General features: G+C 41.6%; 1 protein-coding gene across 5 annotated transcripts in view; it reads right to left on the bottom strand.

Moving 5' to 3' along the window:
* MYO5B (myosin VB) overlaps nucleotides 1-17497 on the bottom strand; it is a 345830-nt gene that overhangs the window by 78518 nt on the left and 249815 nt on the right. For 3 of the 5 annotated variants that reach the window (XM_070743570.1, XM_070743571.1, XM_070743568.1), the window contains exons 23-26: nucleotides 9629-9713; nucleotides 7389-7534; nucleotides 3883-4002; nucleotides 331-468 (exon numbers count right to left, since the gene is read on the bottom strand). In XM_070743570.1, the coding sequence (XP_070599671.1) occupies nucleotides 331-468; nucleotides 3883-4002; nucleotides 7389-7534; nucleotides 9629-9713 (489 nt within the window). Of the gene's footprint in view, nucleotides 1-330; nucleotides 493-3882; nucleotides 4003-7388; nucleotides 7535-9628; nucleotides 9714-17497 lie in introns of all 5 variants that reach the window. The other 2 variants (XM_070743569.1, XM_070743567.1) reach the window with 1 other exon arrangement.

The following is a 17497-nucleotide window of genomic DNA, read 5'->3' as shown; positions in this document are numbered from 1 at the left end:
TCTTCCTGCACATACGCAGAAGCCGAATTTCACGCCGACGCGCATGCCTGCCTGCCGGTCAGCTGGTGCTACGCGCAAAGATCCATTTTTCCAACCGGGATTGCAGACCTGACTGTATTCCAGCTACAGCCCAAAACTGATGCTGAAATGTCAGAACATAGAAAAGCTCAATTTCCTTTAATTTTTAGAGGCATTATTAAATATAGGAATGGGGGGAAGGGCTTCTTTCACTACAATGCATGGTTCAAGCTGTAAACTCACAATACACATTTTTATTTTTTCCTTCCCCCAGACATGCCCATGATAAGTCAAAACCGATTCTGGCTCTACCTGAGATTTCTTGCTTTCGTTCTCTTTCTTCTCTAGCTGCATCTTCAGTTTTCTTCTCTCCTGTTCAAGTTCCCGCACTCTCTTCTGAAGTTTTAGGAAGAGGCTCATGTCCATGGCTGCCTTGTCTAAGCCGATTTCCTGTGGAGCATTAGGAATAGCTAACTGTAGGAAAGAAGGGCAAAGCAACAGAGAAGATGCCTGGGGAATGTGTCACTCTACTGAGAATCCAGATCCGTACATCTTGTAGTTGTATGAGCCAGGGTGGCGCAGTGGTTAGAGTGCAGCACTGCAGGCTACTTCAGCTAAGTGCTAGCTGTAGTTCAGCAGTTCAAATCTCACCACTGGCTCAAGGTTGACTCAGCCATTCAACCTTCCCAGGTGGATTAAATGAGGACCTGGATTGTTGGGGGCAAGAGGCTGATTCTGTAAACCGCTTATAGAGGGCTGTAAAAGCACTATGAAGCGGTCTAAAGTCTAAAAAAAATAAAAATAAAAATAATATAATATTAATAATAATATTAATATTAATATTAGTAATAATAATAGTAATAATAATAATAATAATAATGCCAAAAACCATTTGAAAACCATCAGAATTGACAAAATCTCCATCTGTCAATTGCAAAAGGCCACTTTACTGGGATCGGCAAACATAATTCGCCACTACATCACGCAGTCCTAGGTGCTTGGGAAGCGTCTGACTGATGATGAAATACGAAATCCAGCATAGTGATCTTGTTTGATGTGTTGTATTGACATAATAATAATAATAATAATAATAATAATAATAATAATAATAATAATGATGATGATGATGCTAAAAACCATTTGAAAACCATCGGAATTGACAAAATCTCCATCTGTCAATTGCAAAAGGCCACTTTACTGGGATCAGCAAACATAATTCACCACTACATCACACAGTCCTAGGTGCTTGGGAAGCGCCCGACTGGTGATGAAATACGAAATCCAGCATAGTGATCTCGTTTGCTGTGTTGTATTGACATAATAATAATAATAATAATAATAATAATAATAATAATAATAATAATAACAACAACAACAACAAATAACAATAAAAATAACAATAACAGTAACCATAACTATAACAATAATAATAAAAAATGCTAATGCTGTTGCTAGTTGCCAGGGTTGAAAAATAAAGATCTAATGCAGGAGTCCAAACTTGGCTGGCTGAGGAATTTTGGGAGTTTATAGTCCACAAATGTTAAACTTTGGAAAGCCCTGATTTAGTGGGATCCAAGAGGAACATGTTGTTATGTCCATTTTATATTAGTTTATTATGATTTTAGACTATTTTTGACTTCTTCTATTGTTTCTCTAATTATTTTATTGTTGTAAGCCACCCTGATTGGGGAGCATCGAAGTCAAATTAATAAATGGGTGCTGCGGAACCCATTTTTTTCGCACATCATTCCCACCCGCACCCCACCCGAATGAAACTTGTCACAATTTGCTTTGCCAACAACGCTCTCTACATGGGTCTACCTTTGAAAAGTGTTCGGAAACTTCAAATCGTGCAGAATGCAGCTGCGAGAGCAATTATGGGTTTCTCTAAGTATGCCCATATTACTCCAACACTCCACAGTCTGCATTGGTTGCCGATCAGTTTCCGGTCACAATTCAAAGTGTTGGTTATGACCTAAAAAGCCCTTCATGGCACCGGACCAGAATATCTTCGGGACCGCCTTCTGCCGCACAAATCCCAGCGACCGATTAGGTCCCACAGAGTTGGCCTTCTTCGGGTCCCGTCGACTAAACAATGTCGTCTGGCGGGACCCAGGGGAAGAGCCTTCTCTGTGGCGGCTCCGACACTCTTGAACCAGCTTCCCCAGAGATTAGGATTGCCCGCACCCTCCTTGCCTTTCGTAAGCTGCTTAAAACCCACCTCTGCCGTCAGGCATGGGGAAACTGAAACATCTCCCCCTTGCCCATGTTGTTTTGGTGTTTGATTGATTGTGTGCTTGTTTTTTATATATATTGGGGTTGTTTTATGAATTTTTTAACTTAAAATTGTTATTGGATTGGTGGGTATTGGATGTGTCACTATGTACTGTTTTTACTATTGTTGTGAGCCGCCCCGAGTCTGCGGAGAAGGGCGGCATATAAATCCAATAAATCTAATCTAATCTAATCAATCCTGGAGCCTTGAGAGTGTGGCTGAACCTGCTTTTTTCGTGTTTATCGATTCTGAAGTGATTATTCTTGGCTGCCATTTTACACCGTGTTATGTTATTTATGTTTTTAATTATTGGTTGTGCTTTCTTTCTGTTTTAAAACAGTATTGTATGTGAGGTGGGTGGCCACATTAATTAATTAAGTGGGCTGGGAAGGGATTCTCTAACCAGCCGCAAGGCAGAATTTCACAGTGCGAAGGCCAGGTTTGACAAGAGAACCAAAACACAGAGGAACTGTACCTAATTTTAACTCAAAAGATTTGTGTGCGCAACTTCAAATGTAGAGGCTTTTTAAAAGCTCTAAGGTATATTGGTATTTGGCACTCAAATGCCTTGTGTGCAAAGATTGCAAGAAAGGAACCTATAACTCTTTTGAAAGCAAACCTATGTAAATATATCCCAAGCAAGTGCTGGTCTTTCTTTTAAAAATATAATTGCTTATTGTGCTCTATGTACAGCCTTAAATCTCTAGGAAAAGCATTCATTTAAACCAGTGTTTTTCAACCAGTGTGCCGCGTCACACTAGTGTGCCACGAGACATGGTCATGTGTGCCGCAAAGCTCAGAGAGAAAGAAAGCAAGAGAGAGAAAGAGAGAATGAGAGAGAGAAAGAAAGCAAGAGAGAGAGAAAGAGAGAGAGAGCAAGAGAGAGAAAGAAAGCGAGAGAGAGTGAGAGAGAATGAGAGAGAGAAAGAAAGCAAGAGAGAGAGAAAGAGAGAGAGAACAAGAGACAGAAAGAAAGCAAGAGAGAGAGGGAGGGAGGGAGAGAGAAAGAGAGCAAAAAAGAAAGGAAGGAAGGAAGAGAAAGAAAGAGAGATGGAGAGAGAGAGAAAGAAGAAGGAAGGGAGAGAAAGAGGGAGGGAGAAAGAAATAGAGCGAAGGGGAGGAAGAGAGAGAGAGAGAATTTTTTTGTCCAAACTTTTATTAGCACCCCCCCCCCCCCCCGCTCAATGTGCCCCAGAGTTTCGTAAATGTAAAAAATGTGCCGCGGCTCAAAAAAGGTTGAAAATCACTGATTTAAACAATAATCCTCCATAATTGACTAATTAAAAAAACAGAACAAAACCAGGACAATTTCTCCCAATGCAAAGCTGAGATTCAAATGCTTTTGCCGCTCCAGGTTTTTATCTTCTGTTCAATCGTACAGCTTAACAACGGCACTTTCAAATCGCCATCGTTGGTTTAAATTAGATTTCTTGACCTCTCCATCTTAACCATATTGGGTGAGAACGGTGTGCGTTTGTGTGTGTGCCTTGTAGGTCACCACAGATAGAGGTCACAGGAGATAACGTGGATGGCAAACACATTTACTTTCTCTCTGCAAAAGAAATTCTGTTTTATTTCTAATCCCGTACCTCTATCTGCTGTATTGCATCTTCAGTATCTCCTATCTCAGATGTAGAAATGGACGGGTAGTTGGAGTCCGATTCCAAGCTGCTCTGGTTTGATGGGTTTCTTCTGTGTCCGGGGGCTGACTATCCAAAACGGGAAAACGGTGTTAGAAGGACTCAGAACTAAGACAGGCCAATTTAGTAGTATAATAACAGATTGTTTTTTTTAAAAAAAAAGATACGCAAGAAAACGAGCATTTTATGAATGAATAAATCTGTTCCAGGAATACAGGTAGTCCTCAACTTACAACATTTCATTTTGTGACCGTTCGAAGTTGCAACAGCCTCCCCCCAAATGATTTATGACCATTTTTCACAGTTATGACCTTTTGTAGCATCCCCATGATCATGGGTTCAAAATTCAGGTGTTTGGCAAATGATTCACATTTAGGACCATTGCTCAGTCCCATGGTCATGTAATAATCACCTTTTGCAATTTATGACAAGCAAAGTCAAGCGCATTTAACAATCGGGTGGCTAACTTATCAATTGCAGTAGTTTCGTTAACAACTCTGGTAAGAAAGGTTGTAAGATGGGGCAAAACTTGCTTAACAAATATCTGAGCAACATACATTTTGGGCTCAATTTTGATAGTAAGTTGAGGACTAACTTGTAAGCTGCAACTTGGCAATTAGGAACCTGTTATAAACTTATCTCCTTCAGATAGTGACTTCTGTTTTGGGGTATTATTTTGATTTTGGAAAAGGACAGTATGTATTTAAGAGGAAATTGGACTGCCATTTGGCTAGGATGCTATAGGGTTCCTGCTTAGGCAGGGGATTGGACTTGATGACCCGCATGGTCCCTTCCAACTCTAACAATAAATAAATAAATTTCCAGATTAAAACACTGAAATGACTCTCTATAGCAGAGGTCTTCAAACTTGGTAGCTTTAAGACTTCCACTTCCAGAATTCTATCTATCTGGGAATTGAATTCTGGGAGTTGAAATCCACAAGTCTTAACTCTACAGTTATATCTTCGGTATATGTATGATGGATATATTCACGCACCAACCACCCATAACTAGGAAAACTTTAGGTCTAGGATGATAAGATCATAAGAACATAAGAAGAGCCACGTTGAATCAGGCCAAAGCCCATCGAGTCCAGCATTCTGTGTCACACAGTGGTCCACCAATTGTTCATGGGGATCTTAAGTAGAAAGAGAAGGCAAGACCCTCCCTTTCCCTTGACCCCTAACAAATGGTACTCAAGGGAATCCTGCCTGCCTCAGCCAACATAGAGGCGGCACATGGACATCCGTTTCAATAACCTTTGTCTACCTAAGTCTTTGTCTACCTACGTCCTGCTGTTATCTGGATGTCCATTGGGTCTTTCCCCCTCTCACCACTGTGGGATCCTTGCCTTCAGCTTAGTGGGTCAAGTCCTAGCTGCACTATTTAATTTTCCCCAAAACAGAGAATCCAGAGAAATCCTGGCTCAGCAAGAAAAAAAAAAAGGATGCAATTTGGAGGTTGGGTATAATCAGTTGTCAGCTGATACATCAGGTACAAGAAAAACAAATGTCAAATCGACTCTCTTGAGCTTGTGAACGTTTTCTAACTTAGACATAATGGCAGGAGTTCTATTTTTAATTTTTTTAGGAGACAACAATGTTAACGTTACAGTGGGCTGATGAGCGGTCACTTGGCTAATCCACATCGAAGGACATGTTGGCACTTGTATTCCACCTGGTCCTCCTATCGCCATCCAAGCATCACAGCAGATGAAAACTGTGACCAAGGCAGTCCCAAGTGATAAACAGAGTGTCAGGCATTAAGAGGCTTAATTTACTATATCTAGGAGATGCTTCAAATGTATTTATAGCAGCAGAGGATAAAGGCATGAAGACTCTTGTTTAAACACTGCTCATATTCCCCAAGTGGGCTGTGGGTGCAGTTAAAATCTAAATTAGAGCTCAGCCCAAATGACCTTTTAAAATTCTTCACCAAATTTGGAAGCAGAGACTTTGGGCAGATAATTCCTATGAATCTACCCAGAAAAATCTCTCTTAAGAATTGTTTAAATCAAGTGGTTCTCAACCTTTCTAATGCCGCGACCCCTTAATACAGTTCCTCATGTTGTGGCGACCCCCAACCATAAGTCTAGCGCCAATTCTCTCAGCAGAGCTTTAAGCTGATTGACAGGAAGGTCAGAGGGACACCCCCACTGTAAATGACGAGGTCCCACTCGTCATCTTCAGGCTGGTGTTTCTGTCCTTGTTCTAGGGCGAACACAGCGAGACCTGAGCTGCCTTCCTTCTATAAATACTGGTGGCTGGGTGTGGTTTGATGGCTCAGCAATTTCCTGCTGTGTAGAAACTTCCTGGTGAGTCAGTGGGGTAACACCTGGGGTCGTTGATGTAACTGAGGTATGCTGATTAGTTAATGGTTGTGGATTAGGCGTGATATCCTGAGTAGTTGGAGCTTGCTGGCTACTTGGTTGTTTTGCAATGTGTGTTCTGAGTCTGGTTTCAGTTTCTATGGCTGCGATACGTTTGAGGGCTGGTATCCCAGCCATAGAATTGTGTCACCATCATCAAATGGCAGTTGCAAACAAACTATATCTACAGCAGCACGAAGCTTACGACTTCAGCCTGATGATGGTGAATGTGATTTCACTGAAACGTCGCATAGACATGCAAAATATTATACGGGGCAAAACCCGAACTCAGAACAACACACACACACACACATATATGTCACTTTTTTTTGTGGTTTTTTTGCTGAATTTGAAAATTAAGGGAGACTAGGATAGATCTATTTCGGCCTTATTTTGGCCTCATTAGCTAGCCATACCCACTGGGACTTGAACCTGCAATCTTTGCCTTGCAAGGCAGAGAATTATCCTCTAGGCTACAGTATCCAATCCCTTCAGCTCTGCACCAGGGAAGGGTTACATATTTTTGTGTCGAATCACCCTGGTGTATTATTGAAGGAACATCACAGCTCCTTTTTTACCTCTGGGCCCAACCCAGGGCCATTTCCAAGGCAGTTAATTTTTTATTGATAGCCGACTTATATATATATAAATCTATAGTATATAAATACTATTGCTATTGCTAATTGACAGCGAGCTTACTCAAAATGACTAGGCATCTCATTATGACATTAAGGTAAAAGTACTTTCATTGGCTAAGATGCTGAGCTTGTCGATCAAAAAGATCAGCAGTTCAGCGGTTCGGATCTCTAGGCTGCCTAATGGGGTAAAGGAAGCTCCCATAACTTGTCCCGTCTTCTGCCAACCTAGCAGTTCGAAAGCACATAGAAATGCAAGTAGGAAAACAGGGACTACTTTGTTGGGAAGGTAACAGCCCTCTGTGAACCTTCGTCATTGAGTCATGGTGGCCACATGACCACGGAGACAGTGCTGGCTCTTCGGCTTAGAAACAAGAGATGCGCATCGCCCCTACAGCCAAGACATGTGTAGCATGCATGCGCAGGGGAATCTATACCTTATTTTCCATTACCTTGATGAGAGTCATCTCATCATTCAGATTCTCGAAGTTCTGCTCCAGCCTTGAATATTCCTGCAGAAGATTCTGGTAACGGGCTCTCTCCTCGTCCAGCTCCTTCGTCATCAGGTTAACTTCAACTGCATTTCTGGCAAATTCATCTTATAAAAAAATGAGAAAAATGAGTATTATAGTACATACCCTGTTTCCCCGAAAATAAGAGGTACCCCGAAAGTAAGGCATGTCAGAGGTTTTGCAGAATTTGCTAATATAAGGCACCCCCCGAAAATAAGGCGTAGTCAAGTTTACATACGGTACGGTGGAAAAACATACGGTACCATTCAAAGCTGTTCATAGCGGTACCGTAATAATGTGGCGTCCCCTGCTGGCCCCTTCCATCACTTTGTACCGTCCAGTACAGCAGACACAGTCTGCTGCTGTCTCACCGCCATTACAGTCTCCACTACAGTGCGTAGACTGTAGTTCCTCTGGTGGCCGGAAGCTGCAATAGTGGGAGTATACTGTTGTACCATATAAGTGCCGTCGTTTGTGTGTGTGGGTACCATACTGACAGGTACCGTACCGTAATCAGTGTACTGTACGGTACACTTTCTTTGGGGGTGTCAGCTTTTCTGCCTGTGAATTTGTCTTATTTGAGAAATATAAGGTACCCCCCGAAAATAAGACATAGCACAACTTTTGGAGCAAAAATTAATATAAGACAGTGTCTTATTTTCGGGGAAACATGGTATTAACATAACATAACATAACATAACATAACATAACATAACATAACATAACATAACATAACATAAGTAGAACGTAGTAATAGAAAGGATAATAAGACAGTAGGACAGGGACATTAGGCACATGTGCATTTATGCACGCCCCTTATAGACCTCTTAGAAAAGGGGAGAGGTCAATTGTAGATAATGTAAAGTTGAAGATTTTGGGGTTGGGGGAAGCAACAACAGAGTCAGGTAATGAGTTCCAGGCGGTGACCACTCTATTGCTGAAATCGTATTTTCTGCAGTCAAGTTTGGAGCGATTTACATTCAGTTTCTATCTATTACGTGCTCTTTCACTTTGTTAATGTTTAACTCGGTTTTAAGTTCAATTGATTCTCTACCGGGGTGCTCCCGTATTTCCTAAATGCACCAAATTCTGGTGTGAACATTGCCGTTTTTAAATTGTCTGCTGACTTTTCAAGACAGTTTCAAGACAAAGTTATCTGTTTAGCCTGGGATGTTTGATTCCATACAATTCCCTCCCCTCCCGAGGATTCCAGTGATTAAATCAATTTATAGTTACAACCAGCCACCTTCAATGGAGAAATTTTAAGCAAGGTGTTTCAGACGAAGAAAAAGCGAACCTGTTTGGAAATTACCACAATGATTATTATTTACAGTGGTGCCAAGGAGAAAGGATTCGTAAACACATATTCGGGGGGAAAAATACAAACCCTTTCATTTAGTTATTAATATGGATAAAGCCATCTACACTGCTGTCCAGTGGGAAAGCATTTTGAAATTCCCTGATATTTCCCTGTAACTTGCAATCAAGTTAAGGCGTGGTCATAGATGACCAAAGGGCTAAGCCATGGAGAAATATCAGAAGCTGATGAAACAAGTTGTTGCCACAGTTATGCTCATTTTTGCTTGACTCTGCCAGGCAGTGCGATCCGTTATTATTATTTTTTTTACATGATTTTCCCCTGAGTTTTAAACATTTCAATACAGTTTGGTTTTTCCCCCTGATTTATTCCGGTTTTTCCCCACGAATTCCTTGATAAACATAGAAACCTAGAAGATTGACGGCAGAAAAAGACCTCATGGTCCATCTAGTCTGCCCTTATACTATTTCCTGTATTTTATCTTAGGATGGATATATGTTTATCCCAGGCATGTTTAAATTCAGTTACTGTGGATTTATCTACCACGTCTGCTGGAAGTTTGTTCCAAGGATCTACTACTCTTTTAGTAAAATAATATTTTCTCATGTTGCTTTTGATCTTTCCCCCAACTAACTTCAGATTGTGTCCCCTTGTTCTTGTGTTCACTTTCCTATTAAAAACACTTCCCTCCTGGACCTTATTTAACCCTTTAACATATTTAAATGTTTCCATCATGTCCCCCCTTTTCCTTCTGTGTCCCTAATTCTCTGATATTTCCTGAACTGCCGATTTCCCTGATAATTCTCTGATTTCCCTGTTTCCCAGGTTTGCTGGACAGTCTGCAACGGCTACTTTTGCTTACCTTTTGACAGACCCAATATCTGGTTGTTCAGGGCCTCTTTGTCTTCCTTCAGAAGGACATTCTCTTCTTCCAAGTCGGATATCCTCTGGGGAGAATACAAGAAAACCAAGCTAACGTCCACAGTGTTGATAAACTGGAGGTCACTGTATGCTTCAGACCGATTCTGTGTTTCACCTTGGTTGACTTTTACAGCAAAACCGGTTCTTTCCTCCTTCCTTTATTAAAAATTATTAAAATCAGAGCCGGGGTGGCACAGCAGGTAGAGTGCTGTACTGCAGGCCACTGAAGCTGACTGTAGAGCTGTAGGTCAGCGGTTCAAATCTTATCACCGGCTCAAGGTTGACTCAGCCTTCCATCCTTCCGAGATGGGTAAAATGAGGACCCAGATTGTTAAAAAGTGCTATTGCTGACATGTTGTAAGCCGCCCTGAGTCTAAGGAGAAGGGCGGCATAAAAATCGAATAAATAAATAAAATAAATAAATTCAGGGGCGGATTCCAATTCCTGCTGCTACCTTGCGCAGCTTTGCTTCTTCTTTGCATGTGCTTGCGCATGTGACCCAGCATGTTTTTGCTTCTGCGCATATGCAGGAAGCAAAATCTTGTGAGGGGATTTTTTGATTGATTGATGATTTGATTTGATTTGATTGATTTGATCTGTATGCCGCCCCTCTCCGAAGACTCCGAAAACAATGTAACAAATCCAATATTAAAAATAATCTAAAAAACCCTAATTTAAGAGACCAATCATACATACAAGCATACCGTGTATAAATTCTATAAGCCTAGGGGGAAGGGAAAATTTCAATTCCCCCATGCCTGACGACAGAGGTGGGTTTTAAGGAGCTTGCGAAAGGCAAGGAGGGTGGGGGCAACTCTGATATCCGGGGGGAGTTGGTTTCAGAGGGTCGGGGCCGCCACAGAGAGGGCTCTTCTCCTGGGTCCCGCCAAATGACATTGTTTAGTCGACGGGACCTGGAGAAGGCCAACTCTGTGGGACCTAACCAGTCGCTGGGATTCGTGCGGCAGAAGGCGGTCTCGGAGATATTCTGGTCCAATGCCATGAAGGGCTTTATAGGTCATAACCAACACTTTGAATTGTGACCGGAAATTGATCGGCAACCAATGCAGATGTGCACAAGCATGAAAATTTTGAGGTTTTTTGCTTCTGCGCATGTGCAGAAGCAAAACAATTGCTGAAATCGCTCGTGGGCATGTGTCCTCTCACAAGATTTTGCTTCCTGAGCATGCGCATAAATCAAAACACACCGGTAGACATGCGCGAGCGCACGCACAGAAGAAGCAAAGCTACACAAGCAGCGCACTGGTAGCAGCAGGAATTAGAATCTGGCCCCAAGCGCAAGCAATATTATTCTGTTACCTGGGGGTGCACAGGACCACAGCCCGACACACCACATTTTATTGTGCATAACGCTCTCTACATGGGGCTACCTTTGAAAAATGTTCGGAAACTTCAGATCGTGCAGAATGCAGCTGCGAGAGCAATCATGGGTTTCCCCAAATATGCCCATATTACACCAACACTCCCCAGTCTGCACTGGTTGCCGATCAGTTTCCAGTCACAATTCAAAGTGTTGGTTATGACCTATAAAGCCCTTCATGGCACCGGACCAGATTATTTTAGGGATCGCCTTCTGCTGCACGAATCCCAGCGACCAGTTAGGTCCCACAGAGTGGATCTTCTCCGGGTCCCGTCAACTAAACAATGTCATTTGGCGGGACCCAGGGGAACAACCTTCTCTGTGGCGGCCCCAGCCCTCTGGAACCAACTCCCCCCAGAGATTAGAATTGCCCCCACCCTCCTTGCCTTTCGTAAGCTACTTAAAACCCACCTCTGCCGTCAGGCACAGGGGAATTGAGATCCTCTTTCCCCCTAGGCCTTTACAATTCTATGCATGGTATGTATGTATGTATGTTTGGTTTTTATATTAATGGGTTTTTAATTGTTTTCAGTATTGAATTACTATTGTACACTGTTTTATTGTTGCTGTTAGCCACCCTGAGTCTCCGGAGAGGGGCGGCATACAAATCCAGTCAATCAATCAATCAATCAATAAATAAATAAATAAATAAATAAATAACAAAAACTGCAGCTCACTAAAGAATAAATTTAATTTGGGGAAACTGCTACTCAGATTGTATGAGATTTTGAGCAATTACCAAAGGAAGGCTTCATAAAAGGGGTTTTTTTTGTTGCAAAAGTAGCAATTTATGGCATCTGTACAGTTGTCTAATTTTTAATGTACGCTCATACATTTCCCCTCACTTTTCTCAGCAGGAAAACTCTACAGAGGCATTTTATCAGCAATTGCACACGACGTCACAAGCCAGAAGAAACGGAAAGGAGGAAGCAGGGGGAAGAAACTTTGAGAACGAAAGAGGTTCAAGCTGCTTTGTAATGAATTACTCCGTATGCTAAAAAACAAAAAACCATAAAGGAAAGGCAAAAGAAATGTTCTCAGAAAGCAACAAAATTAGAACAGCTTTGCCTGATCTCAAAAACAACATGAGATCCAGTAAGTGCTTGAAACAACATCAAAGCTTTAGATGCCAGGATGGGAGACCACCAAGAAATTCTATTCTTAAACCTAAATTGAGTGGAAGAAAGCAAGCAAGCTCAGAGACCACCAAGGACCCCTCGAATTTTCAGGAGTAAATTAGGTTGAGCTCAGCTCCTGATGGTTTCATATACAGTGGTACCTCATCTTACGAACGCCTCTTCTAACGAACTTTTCAAGATACGAACCCGGTGTTTAACATTTTTTTGCCTCTTCTTCCGAACTATTTTCACCTTACGAACCCAAGCAGCTGCTGCTGGGATGAAGGGGTTTCTTTTTTTCCCCTTTTTTGAAGAAAGAAAAGGGAGGGGCGGCTTGGAGGAGGAAAGATTTTGCAGAGAACAAGGTGCTTGCAAAGACACTGAAAGGGTGTCTTTTGAAGAAAGAAAAGGTAGGGGCGGCTTGGAGGAGGAAAGATTTTGCAGAGAACAAGGTGCTTGCAAAGACACTGAAAGGGTGTCTTTTGAAGAAAGAAAAGGGAGGGGCGGCTTGGAGGAGGAAAGATTTTGCAGAGAACAAGGTGCTTGCAAAGACACTGAAAGGGTGTCTTTTGAAGTAAGAAAAGGGAGGGAAGGCTTGGAGGAGGAAAGATTTTGCAGAGAACAGCTTGCTTGCAGAGGCACTGAAACGGTGTCCTTTGAAGAAAGAAAAGGGAGGGGCGCCCCCCCCTTGCCTTTCTTCCCATTCACCCTTTAGCCTAGCCTTGCTTCTTCTACCCGCCCCCTTTAGCTACTCCTCCCTGCCCTCTGTTCGCCTCCCTTCTAAAGTTTGGGATTTTCCTGAAGGATTTGTACGCATTATTTGCTTTTACATTGATTTCTATGGGAAACATTGTTTCATCTTACGAACTTTTCACCTTACGAACCTCCTCCTGGAACCAATTAAGTTCGTATGATGAGGTACCACTGTACTGTACTTGTATTTTTCTCTGCAAATGTCAAGTCGGTTTACCAACTTCTCAATTTAGACTTAAGAATAGAATCTCTTGGTGGTCTCCCATCCTAACAGCATCACTAATACAGTACTGATTAGGGTAGTGAAACACCTGCAAGAATGCGCAGGAAGCAAAATCTTGCAAGGGGACGTGTGCGCCTGCAAGACTTTGGCAATTTTTTGCTTTTGTGCATGTGCGGAAGAAAAAAAAATCACCGAAGTTTCTCTCGCACATGTCTTCTCGTGAGATTTTGTTTCCTGCGCATGCACAGAAGCAAAATCTCACTGGGACACACGCATGTGCATGTCAGCGATCCTGCGTATGCACTGCACTGGTAGCGGCAGTAAGTAGCAACTCCTGCCTGTACTGATTGGTATAAACTGACAGAATCTTAGGGGCTGAACGATATACTCTATATCAGTGGTTCTCAACCTTGCTAATGCAAGGTTGTATGCTGCCCCGACTCTACGGAGAGTCTACGGAGAGGGGCGCCATACAAATCTAATAAATAATAATATTAATAATAATAATAATAATAATAATAATAATAATAATAATAATAATTTTTTAAAAAACGGGAGTCATTGCTCACAGTCACTCATGCCCTCATCACCTCGAGGCTCGACTACTGTAATGCTCTCTACATGGGGCTACCTTTGAAAAGTGTTCGGAAACTTCAGATCGTGCAGAATGCAGCTGCGAGAGCTATTATGGGCTTCACTAAGTATGCCCATATTATTCCAACACTCCGCAGTCTGCATTGGTTGCCGATCAGTTTCCGGTCACAATTCAAAGTGTTGGTTATGACCTATAAAGCCCTTCATGGCACCGGACCAGAATATCTTCGGGACCGCCTTCTGCCGCACAAATCCCAGCGACCGGTTAGGTCCCACAGAGTCGGCCTTCTTCGGGTCCCGTCGACTAAACAATGCCGTCTGGCGGGACCCAGGGGAAGAGCCTTCTCTGTGGGGGCCCCGACCCTCTGGAACCAGCTCCCCCCTGAGATTAGGATTGCCCCCACACTCCCTGCCTTTCGTAAACTCCTTAAGACCCACCTCTGCCGTCAGGCATGGGGGAACTAAAAAACATCTCCCCCTTGCCCATGTTGTTTTTGCCATTTGACTGATTGACTGTGTGCCTGTTTTTTATATTTATTGGGACTGTTTTTATGAATTTATTAATTTTAAATTGTAATTAGATTGGTGGGCATTGGATCTGTTATTATGTACTGTTTTTTATTATTGTTGTGAGCCGCCCCGAGATTGCGGAGAGGGGCGGCATATAAATCCAATAAATCTAATCTAATATAATAATAATAATAATAATAATAATAATAATAATAATAATGCGACCCCTTAATACAGTTCGTCATGTTGTGGTGATCCCCAACCATAAGTCTAGCGCCAATTCTCCCAACAGAGCTTTAGGTTGATTGGCAGGAAGGTCAGAGGGACACCCCCACTGTAAACACCTGATTGATCCAATTGTAAAAATATGTCCCAAGGCACCAGGACGGAAGCTTTAGTTCCTAACACCAGGGGAAATTTGTCCTTTCTAAAGGTCTTAGCCGACCCCTGTGAAATGGTCGTTCGACCCCCAAAGGGGCCCCGACCCCCAGGTTGAGAAACCACTGCTCTATATGCAATAAATTAAATAATATACAAACATCAATATATAAGCAACTCTGCTACAGCTGACTTCTAGAGTGAATTATTCCACAACCATCAACATTAAATGTCTTGCCCTACAGATGGCACAGTCTACTATGATTAGACCTTTGGGGTATATAGTTCATGCAAAATGGTACATATTCTGTTGCTGGTAGTGAAAAAAAAAAAGCCTGCATAATGGAAAGCTATAAACTAAAATCTGGATCAGAATAACTGCCCTTCTTTCCTTCCACAAAATTTGTATTAAAATCCACCTCCCTTCTCCTCTTTTCTTTCACGTTTAATAGCACGCAATACCCCAACCATTGCAAATCTCATTGCCTCTGGATTGATGTTAAAAATCAAAACAAAATGCAATCTTTAACATTGGCCAGATATTGCTACTTTTTAGTTTATTTCAATGATCTGGCAAGAAACAGGTAAATTCTCTGAACAATCCACACATTTTCCCAAAGCAGAATAAGAGAAACTGACCGAAGAATACAACTGTGACAGTTTTTAAAAAAATGCCTGATTAAAGATCATGAATTTAGTCTCAGCCAGCAATTTCTTATGCTATCCCCACACAACAAATTTGTCTTACAAATTCACGTCATCATTCATTGACTGCCACTAATAAGAGCCACAAAACCCAACATCATTATTTGCATATGGTTATTAAGTAGTTTGCATGACCCTTACATTTTGCTGTGAATTATCATTTAAATTCTGGTCTCTACACTTGGGCATTTTTAGACAGAAAGTAAATAAAGAAGACAGATACCTTATTATCCAAATACTGACTGCCGCTAGACTAACATACGCCCAACAATGGAAAAAAGAAGATACCGGTACCCCGACAAACTTAACTATTATCAGTAAAATTATGGAATGCGCTGAACTATCTAAAATAACAATGGAAATACAAAACAGAAATGACTCTGAGTTCTACAAGGCCTGGGAGAAATGGTACAGATGGTTATCTAATATTAAAAACAACAAAACACAAGCCAACTAAAACTCCTTATCTTACACCAAAAGAAAAAAATATATACAACAAAAATACCGACTAAATTCAAAACACACGCTCTGTCTGAGTTTAATCCAACCGATATCTATCGACAACCTACTAACAACATAACTCACAAATATCTTTAACACACAAACTTAACAAATACAGTGATACCTTGTCTTATGAACTTAATTGGTTCCAGGATGAGGTTCTTAAGGTGAAAGGTTTGTAAGACGAAACAATGTTTCCCACAGGAATCAATGGAAAAGCTATTAATGCGTGCAAGCCCCAAATTCACCCCTTTTGCCAGCCAAAGCGCCCATTTTTGCGCTGCTGGGATTCCCCTGAGGCTCCCCTCCATGGGAAACCCCACCTCCGAACTTCTGTGTTTTTGCGATGCTGCAGGGGAATCCCAGCATGGCAATGAAAGTCCAGAGGTGGGGTTTCCCAGCGAAGGGAGCATCAGTGAAATCACAGCATTGCAAAAACACAGAAGTCAAGATTTGGGGTTTCCCATGGAGGGGAGCCTCAGGGAAATCCCAGCAGCGCAAAAATGGGTGCTTCGCTGGCAACGGAAGTCCGGAGGCGGGGTATCCCAGTGGCAGCGGTGGGTTTGTAAGGTGAAAATAGTTTGTAAGAAGAGGCAAAAAAATCTTAAACCTCGGGTTTGTATCTCAAAAAGTTTGTATGACGAGGCATTTGTAAGACGAGGTATCACTCTATAATCAAAACTAAGTTGTCAAAATATATACGCCTGCTATCTCGCAGGTACTACCCCCCTTCCCTTACCCTACTATATCATCCATCTCTTAACATATGTACCAAAACACTACTTTATCCTTAAATTAACATATTTCATAGATATAAGACTATGTAATTACGAATATTGAACACAATGTAAATATCTATAGATAAATGCTTGAAATGAATATACAACAATGGATACGTGTTATTATGTAAAAAAAATTCTTGTTTTCCACCCCTCTTTTTTTTTGTACTCCCATTCCCCCTCCCCTTTCTTAATAAATTAATAATTTTTTAAAAAAATAAATAAATTCTGGCCTCTACCACTAGTAAGCATAATAATGGGCGAAAGATATTTTGTGAAAAACTGGATGCGCAGATGCAGTACCTATTTCTTCTCCCTGTAGAAATTCAAGACATAATGAAAGCCTTGTGAACCTTGAACAGATGGGTTCATGCTTCCCATTCCTGACAGAGCTACGAATGCTGATCTATGGGAGAATTTAACTGAATGGATCAACGTCGAAATGTCCAAACCAGTCTTGGGGTCATAGTTCCCTCTAAGCTGAGCAGTGAGCAATCGCTCACTTAAAAATCATCATCAACTCAGAGTTTTCCAAACCTGCCCAGAAGCCGAGAGGGAAAGAGTGAGAGGGAAGGAGAGAGAGAGGAAGAGAGGAAGAGAGAGAAACAGATAGAAAAAAGAGAGGAAGGAAAAGAAAAAGAAAAAGAATGGGAGTAAGGAAGAGAGAAAGAAAATCAAAATCTAGTTTGAAACTAGCTCAACTATTTAAGTGGCATTTTGATATTGATAGAGTTGCCCTATTATGAGCTCACTCTTATAGACACACAGTACAGTATTTTATTTTGAAATTCTCTGAGGCAAAACAGGGTGGGGGGTTTATTTGTCTGTCTGTCTGTCTGTCTGTCTGTCTGTCTGTCTGTCTGTCTGT

This window comes from Erythrolamprus reginae, chromosome 2, assembly GCF_031021105.1.
Source record: "Erythrolamprus reginae isolate rEryReg1 chromosome 2, rEryReg1.hap1, whole genome shotgun sequence".
Lineage (NCBI taxonomy): Eukaryota > Metazoa > Chordata > Lepidosauria > Squamata > Dipsadidae > Erythrolamprus > Erythrolamprus reginae.
The sequence above is the reverse complement of the archived record's forward strand: the minus strand, read 5'-3'. Positions and strand labels throughout refer to the sequence as shown.